Source organism: Limulus polyphemus, unplaced genomic scaffold (assembly GCF_000517525.1).
Source record: "Limulus polyphemus unplaced genomic scaffold, Limulus_polyphemus-2.1.2 Scaffold4562, whole genome shotgun sequence".
In the NCBI taxonomy this organism is placed as follows: Eukaryota; Metazoa; Arthropoda; class Merostomata; order Xiphosura; family Limulidae; genus Limulus; species Limulus polyphemus.
In genome coordinates this window covers 1-9,346 of record NW_013670172.1, presented here as the reverse complement: position 1 = coordinate 9,346, position 9,346 = coordinate 1, and the positions used below count along the sequence as shown (strand labels likewise).

The window sequence follows — 9,346 nt, the reverse complement described above, 5'->3', positions numbered from 1 at the left end:
AACTTTTTTTTAAAATATTTTCAGGAAGGTAAAACAGAGGTGATTGCAAATGATGCTGGAGACAGGGTAACACCAGCAGTAGTGGCTTTTACCAATAATGAAATTGTAAGTTTTTTCAGTCTTTTTATGTCACAAGAGTTACTGTCTGCGTTGTTTAATTTTATACACAAGTAAATTGAAGTTCAGTGATTGATTGAAATAATTAATTTCCTCTGAGTATAGATTACATAGTTTAGTACCATGAAATAATTGAATAATCAAAATTATGATTAAATCAATTAATATTACAAAAAATAATCAACTAGTGTTTCTGGTTATTACTGTTTTTGATTATTTCAACTGTTCACTAATTGTAATATTTCCGTTATTATTTTGCATAAGTTTGTTCAGCTTAATCAACAAGCGTCATATCTCACAAAGTTAACCAACTTCCCTATTATTACTATTTTTGATTATTCCAACTATTCAAAAAATTGAAATATTGCATTATTTTTTATTGTTGTTTATCACAAAGCTACACAATATGGCCCGGCATGGCCAGGTGGGTAGGACGCTCGACTCGCAATCTGCGGGTCACGGGTTTGCGCCCCCATCCCACCAAACATGCTCGCCCTTTTAGCCATTATAATGTGACGGTCAATCCCACTATTCATTGGTAAAAGAGTAGCCCAAGAGTTGGCGGTGGGTGGTGAAGACTAGCAGTTTTATATCATACAAGTTTTAATTCCTTTATTTCAAAAGAAACCTCTAAAAAATTGCTTAAAACTTTTGGTTTTGTTGTCACCTGACTCACAAGCTATGAAAAATCTCAACTTTTGCACTCTATCCAGTTATGTAGACATGTCTGAACAATAAGTACATTTACGTGCCATATTGACACGCAAGTTTCAAATTTTTATGGCTGAATGCAGTAGAAACAATTAATGAATTTTGTCAACCCCTGATGTCCTCCTATACATTTGCTTGAGCTTTATAACATACATTTGCTTGCTACATATACATGTACATAGTCATTAGAAAGAGCTCATTTTGAACTATAATCCAACAGTGGGTATTTTTAAATTGGTACATAGTTGTTGTCATCTGGTATATGTAAGTGCATTTAGTATTGTTGGCTGCTTAGTTAGCTGCTTAGAAAATGGGGCTAACTCGGTAACCCGTGGCCCGATTTTAATGAAACTTGTTTTATTATGTTTCTATTCTCATTTCATTACAAATATGGCACTATTGTGTTCCATTTTTGCGGTATTTAATTACAGACAAGCAAACAATCAATCTCAGAGTTTTAGTAGTATATAGATACATCATACTTTGTGTCGGCTCTCAAGGCTTAAGATCTTGCGTGAGGGTAAGATAATAAAGAGTAATAAAAGAGAAAGGACAGGAAAGGAATATAAAGCATTAAAAATTAAATATATATGAAAAGAAAAAGACCCAAAATTATTAATATAACCAAAAGGTCTTTTAAGGTATTCTATGAAAAATTAAAAGGTATGTACATTTTTTTCTATTTCTTAATTTTAAACACTATATGTTGATGATAATATGTACAGTTAGTGATATGGTAGAGATAATGAAAAATAAAATATAAACATTTACCTTAAAAACAAACTTTTGATATTCATGTAGGAGGTTCTAGAAGTTATGCAAATGAGACTCAAAGTGTAAGTATACTTAAAATGAAAACCATCTTGCATATGAACTATTAAGTAAAAATATGTAATTAAAATAATGTCATTCTTTTTGTACAAGTTACTTATAATCTTTAACAAAATCTTACCAGGTTTTGTGAGGATATGTTAAGTAATCTCAGAGTTACAGTACATATTGTTACACTTGTATCATTCTCCAGACGGGGTCATGTAAAATACATGACCCTGTTGAGAAAGAGTTCCATCCGAGTGGAAGCTTCCAGCATTCAGCAGAAAAACCAGATTTACCCATGGAAGATGACAGTGTCCAATAACATTTATGCCTCTTTAGCTGGATACTAATCCAAACCATGTTGTTATTTACAGAATTAAGAAAATTGAAGTTTTATAAAGTATAGTAATAATTATTAGGAAACTATAAAGATAATTCTGGCAAAATTATGAGTTTAAAGAGTTAAGTAAATAATTATTAAACAATCAGAGGGTTGCGGGTTCAAATCACTGCCCCATCAAACATGTTTACCCTTTCGGCTGTGGGGATGTTATAATGTGACGGTCAATCCCACTATTCATTGATAAAAGAGTAGCCCAAGAGTTGGCAGTGGGTGGTGATGACTAGTTGCCTTCCCTCTAGTCTTTCACTGCTAAATTAGGGACATCATTGCTATCATTAAAGGCTATTAAGAGATTGTGAAACTTTCTTTGCTCAAAACAGGGTATTTGATTTGAAAGTATATAACAGCCATTTCCAACACAAAATGTTTATACACTCAGATCATGAAGATGTATTGAGATTGAGGATATTGCTAGTATTTACGGCATTGGAAAACAAGGAATATGGATCAATTTTGAAAAACAAGACCATATAAAAAGAGGCCTGCAAGAAGCCATACTAAGCAAAGTGCATCACCTTGTAACAGGTGAAAATTCATGAATGCAAGGGTAAGAAGTAAAAGCCATTCATGTGTCACAGGCAGCAGTAAGCATATACAACATAATCAAGAAGGATCTTTGTCTAGAAAAGTGAAACAAGTCGCATGTACACAACTTGATCCATTCAACCAATACATACCTCAAGTAGCTGGAGAGTGAAAAGGGCATTCTTGCTATTCCACGTGATGCATCTCCAATGGATTTCCATGTGATCAGATTGTTGAAATGTGTTGGAAAATTATCATACTCATATACTAGATGGATTATGGAAAGTCATCACAGAGGATGGGTATGCTTTGCACATGACAGTCTTATCAAGGAGCTTTTAGCAATGGAAATTACACTACAGAACTACTGTCAAGATGCACAAGATGTTATGTAGTGACAGGGACTGTAACATACTAAACATCTTTATTGCTATAAACACAATGTTAAAACTGAATTTGAGTAAGTTTTTACTTTTTTCTTTTCAGTCTGTAGGGCTTGCTGCAAAGCAGGGTCTGGTAAGGAATGCAGCTAGTACAGTATGTAATGTTAAACAAGTATTAGGAAAAGATCTACAAGAAATGGAGCAAGAAATGAAAAACAGTGGTTGTAAGGTATGTATGTCATTTTGTTTAACTGACTTTTAACTTATGTATGTGTATATATATCTTTTTTTATGACTGTAGAGTGGTGGTTGGATTGCTTGTTAATGTAAAATTTGGTTAATATTGAACCGTTATGATATTTGAATTATATGGAAAATTTAAAGTGTATTACATGATTATGTTTATCAAAAAATAATGGTAGTTGTAACACTATTTTGATGTTTTTCTGAATAGATTCTTTAAGGTACATTGAAACTAGACATATATTTGGTCTGTTTGCAGAATTTGTAATTCATGGAACTTTAAGCAGGGTAGGTTTGATAACTTTAATGGACTGCAACTGCTTGTTGAATGAAAAGAGGATAATGTTTTCGCTTTTATCGTACTTGCAAAATTTTCAAAATTCTAGTGTTGGAAAATTTTGTGTGACTCACGCCAAATCAAGCAAGTTACAAACACGTGAACAATTATGCTTGGTTTAGAACGATAAATACGTCTTTGTATAATCGGTTTTCATTCGCCAAGAAGAATGTGAAGACCGATTTCTGGTATGAATCACGTGTTTACTCAACTGGTTTTGTTATAGAGAACAAATGATTGGCTGACGTTTACAGGAAAATATTTAATGTATGAAAAAGTGAATTATAGTTATGCAAATCAGTAGATTTTAGAAAAAATAGGTGTACATGCCTAAAATCGGTAAGTTGGGTCAAAGGTCCAAATTCAGGAAACTCCCACCCAAATCGTGAAAGTTTGCAAATATGTTTTATACTGAGGTCTTTTTCAGGTCACTGTAGATGCTTGTTTAATGTTTTATAAAGGTAATCATGGCTGTTTAGTAGAGCTCGAACATATGTAGTTTGAGCAGATATGATGGTTGACGGGTGTTGTCAATAAGACTGATCTCATAATATTATCTCCAGAGTTTTTAGAGGGTGGTTATCCACAGGTTGTTGATGTACAAGCCAGACATCATAATATTATCTCCATAGTTTGTTGAGGGTGGTTATCCACAGGTTGTTGATGTACAAGCCAGACATCATAATATTATCTCCATAGTTTGTTGAGGGTGGTTATCCACAGGTTGTTGATGTACAAGCCAGACATCATAATATTATCTCCATAGTTTGTTGAGGGTGGTTATCCACAGGTTGTTGATGTACAAGCCAGACATCATAATATTATCTCCAGAGTTTGTTGAGGGTGGTTATCCACCAGTTGTTGATGTACAAGCCAGATGTCATAATATTATCTCCAGAGTTTGTTGAGGGTGGTTATCCACCAGTTGTTGATGTACAAGCCAGATGTCATAATATTATCTCCATAGTTTGTTGAGGGTGGTTATCCACAGGTTGTTGATGTACAAGCCAGACATCATAATATTATATCCATAGTTTGAGGGTGGTTATCCACAAGTTGTTGATGTACAAGCCAGATGTCATAATATTATCTCCCTGGATAACCACCCTCAACAAACTCTCCAGTTGTTGATGTACAAGCCAGATGTCATAATATTATCTCCATAGTTTGTTGAGGGTGGTTATCCACAAGTTGTTGATGTACAAGCCAGATGTCATAATATTATCTCCAGAGTTTGTTGATGGTGGTTATCCACCAGTTGTTGATGTACAAGCCAGATGTCATAATATTATCTCCATAGTTTGTTGAGGGTGGTTATCCACAGGTTGTTGATGTACAAGCCATTATCTCTTGAGTTCATGTTGCATCATTGATTTTTCTTTATTTCCAGTGGTGAGTTTTGTCCAATTCTTTGTTGATCCCAGTTTATGATACATCATATTTTGTGGTTATGTTTAGCCAAGGCTGATTTATCTGCATGTGTTTGTTTGGTTGCATCTTTATTTTATTAATCTTTGTTCTATGATCCAACTAGTAATGTAAATGTTGTTACATGAATATAGTACTTCGTAGATAGTTCTTTTTTGTTGTTGGTTGTTTCACTTTTGTAAGGATGTTTCAAAGACATTTTCCTGATTTAAAATAAACTTTAATGTTAAATTTCCAGCAAATCCTTTGACATTTTTTACCTAATTTTGGAACGTAGGGAAGAGACATGTTTGATTTGTGTTGAAATTGGTCTTGTTGTGAATGTTGGGGAATCTTGTTCTTCTTTGTGGTAGACATAAAAATGGAAGAGTATCCATTGTTTCTAAAAAGTTTTTTTTAGGAAAATTAGTTCTTTTTCAAACCTACTCTGTGTAAAATAATCGAATTCTCTGAAAAATATTCTAGTTTTAAATTAATTATACTTTATACTTCTATATTTTACAATTTATGCCAAACTGTTGTCTAGCAATAATGTTTAATCCTTACTGTCTAAGTCTAAAACCTTTTTTCTGTAGATTATTACTGAAGGAGAGATGAAATATGAAATAGAAAATGATGGGAAAATTTATTTTTACAAACCATCAGATATACTTGTTCTTTTATTCAAGAAAATGCTTGGTAAGTAGTTTGAAAATAAAATAATTTTTCTGTTTGAGTATTTCGTCAATTAATATGATTTTTAGCATCAGTGTGGAAGAATTGTCTATTTTGTGATTGCACCAAAACGAAACTATGTCACATTTCAGATCATTGATATATGTAATCAAGGAACAATAAATTAAAATATATAAGTTACTAAATAAATAAAGAAATACCTGTATAATATAAAATAGGTAGGGAGGAGTGAATCTGATCTACTAGATATCTGTTGACTCTGGAAACTTTGAAGTACTGCCTTAGAAAATGTAGAAACAAGCTACTTTTGTCACCTAGATAGGAAAATAATATTACTAGAGGAAATATAACTATTTCAAGCTTCTCTTCTGCAATTGTTTTTATCAGAAAGGCCCAATATATTGTCTGTTAATTGATAAGGTTAATTGTTTGAGGGATTGATTTGTATGTAATTTAGTAGTCCTGCAATTCTTTCCTATCTGCTTCACTGCAATAAATTTTGGGTATCTCTTAAAAACTGAAACAACCAACACTTGTAGTAAAATGTTTATTGGTAACTGATACTAAGGTGACAAACAATGATTTGTAAGCATAATGAAGTAGTTTAAAAACTGAAATAACCAACACTTATAGTAAAATGTTTATTGGTAACTGATACTAAGGTGACAAACAATGATTTGTAAGCATAATGAAGTAGTTTAAAAACTGAAACAAATGACACTTATAGTAAAATGTTTATTGGTAACTGATACTAAGGTGACAAACAATGATTTGTAAGCATAATGAAGTGGTTTAAAAACTGAAACAACCAACATTTATAGTAAAATGTTTATTGGTAACTGATACTAAGGTGACAAACAATGATTTGTAAGCATAATGAAGTGGTTTAAAAACTGAAACAACCAACATTTATAGTAAAATGTTTATTGGTAACTGATACTGAGGTGACAAACTATGATTTGTAAGCATATTGAAGTGGTTTAAAAACTGAAACAACCGACACTTATAGTATAATGTTTATTGCTAACTGATACTAAGGTGACAAACAATGATTTGTAAGCATAAAGTTTGACACCAGCATAGTTATTGATAGATGGCTAAAGTTGGACACCAGCATACTTATTGACAGATGGCTAAAGTTTGACACCAGCATACTTATTGCCAGATGGCTAAAGTTTGACACCAGCATACTTATTGCCAGATGGCTAAAGTTTGACACCAGCATACTTATTGACAAATGGCTAAAGTTTGACACCAGCATACTTATTGACAGGTGGCTAAAGTTTGACACCCAAGTATGCTAGTGTCAAACTTTAGCCATCTATCAATAAGTATGCTAGTGTCAAACTTTAGCCATCTATCAATAAGTATGCTGGTGTCCAACTTTAGCCATCTGTCAATAAGTATGCTGGTGTCAAACTTTAGCCATCTATCAATAAGTATGCTGGTGTCAAACTTTAGTCATCTATCAATAAGTATGCTTTGACAGGTGGCTAAAGTTTGACACCAGCATACTTATTGACAGGTGGCTAAAGTTTGACACCAGCATACTTATTGACAGATGGCTAAAGTTTGACACCAGCATACTTATTGACAGATGGCTAAAGTTTGACACCAGCATACTTAGTAATATGTAGTAAAACATCATAAATAATGAACCATTTGCCAAGTTTTTAGATATTTTAAAGATACCATTCGTAAAAGAATAACCAGTATAAGTAGGTATGTATTGCTGTGCTGCTACACTGTGTGACCATAGCTACTAACACCTTAATGGTGGCTGTCCTAGAACCAATAGCCTGCAGTGTATTGGGAAGATATTATTGTACTTAAAGCAAAAAAAATACTGATCTATTTGACTTAAAGGAAGAGAAGATAGAGTCATTATAACCTGTGAGGTTGAAGAGGAACCATTCATAGGCCCTTTTTTGATAGATACTTGGAATAAATTGTTGAAATCCTAACTTTAAATCAGATATTCTAAGTTAAAAACAATTTATACCATCTCATTAATCTTGTTATTTTGTATTTAACAATAAATTTTGCATATGTGTAAATCATCTTTCTTATTAAAAGCATTTTAAATATGATACATTAAGCCTTCTTCACTTGATCTCCAAAAAACCAGTATAACTGGCCTATGATCTGATAAAATTTAGTTGAATGGATGGCAACTGCCTGTTGTTGAAACATTTTGTTTTGTTTTTTTTAATAATGTTTTGTATCAAAACTTTCAAATTGTAAATTTTTTTATTTTAATTTTGATTATGGCTTCAGCAGGGAGAAATTGATGATGGTTTAAAAGCATAAATAGTTATACAAACTGTAAATGAATTTAAGAAATATAGAAAAGACAACAGTAACAGACAAATCCAAATATTACTCATCAAAACTCGCACACACCCTATTTACGAGCAGAATTCCTTTTGTAGAAAATGTTAGCATACATACATACATAATCTTGACATACCAACCAGATTCCCATTCAATTCACTGGATAAAAATCAAAACTATGCAGTGAATCCAACTGCCTGGATGTTTACAAAGATGAAACAGGATGCAAGTTAGACACGTGCATAAAGGAACACAAAGTCTTTCTCCCAAATACATGAACAAAGTAAAAACAACCTTAGTTTTTAAAACATGAACCAGGCATTAATAAAAGAAGTACATAAATCTCACTAATGAAATATAACAAACCAACACCCAGACATTATCCCCTGTTTATTTTTTAATTACCATTTTATCAACCTAACCAAACTCCTGATGAATATGTATACATATATAAATGATAACATTTTATAGAACAACTAACTGTTCATCAGTATATCATTATTTGAAATACAACTATAAGTTACTTTACTTTTTAGCCTAAGTTTTGTCTACTAGACAGTGATTCTGCTAAAGATTGAAATAGTTTACAAACAAACAAAAATTCAAGAAAAAACCTACTGTGATTTCTTCAGATATCCATCAACAGGAGGAAAATGCAAAAAACAAATTATATTAGAAATATATTAAGTGTCACAGTTTCCAAAATGATTTTCAGTCTCATAAATTATGTTATTCTGAACGGATCTAAACAGAATCTGGTCATGTATTACATTCATTTTATAAGACTCAAAAATCTTGCTGTTAAAAAAAATGTAAAAATGATTTAGTTAATTTAAATTTTGTGGTTAGTAAGACACCTTTGAACTTAAATGCAACTCTTAGGTTCTGTTCAGTAAATGCTACGACCAATTTTTATGTTTTACGAATCTGATACATTATTTGTGGATGTGGGTTGGATCTATGGTGTAGATCTCTGGATTTTGTAGGTGATGAGCCTGGTTGTAATCCATTTGATCCAAAGAATATGCCCAGCATGGCCAGGTGGTTAAGGAGCTCGACTCGTAATCTGCGGGTTTAAATCCTTGTTTCACCAAGCATGCTCGCCATTCCAGCCATGGGGGCATTATAATGTGACGGTCAATCCCACTATTCATTGTTAAATGAGTAGCCCAAGAGTTGGCAATGGGTGATGATGACTAGTTACCTTCCCTCTAGTCTTACACCGCTAAATTAGGGATGGCTAGCGCAGATAGCCCTCATGTAGCTTTGTGCGAAATTCAATAAACAAACAAACCAAAGAATATATTTCATGCACTTTAAGCTATGGGTACATTATAAGAGTGACAGTCAATCCCTTAGCATTGATAGTAAGTT

General features: G+C 32.6%; 1 protein-coding gene across 1 annotated transcript in view; it reads left to right on the top strand.

Moving 5' to 3' along the window:
• Nucleotides 1-5,655, top strand: part of LOC106471349 (heat shock 70 kDa protein 14-like) — a 9,045-nt gene extending 3,390 nt beyond the window's left edge. The window contains exons 2-4 of the mRNA XM_013931949.2: nt 25-105; nt 3,059-3,184; nt 5,539-5,655. Coding sequence (XP_013787403.1) covers nt 25-105; nt 3,059-3,184; nt 5,539-5,649 — 318 coding nt within the window. The 3' untranslated portion in view covers nt 5,650-5,655. The remainder of the gene's footprint in view (nt 1-24; nt 106-3,058; nt 3,185-5,538) is intronic.
• Nucleotides 5,656-9,346: the final 3,691 nt, after the last annotated feature.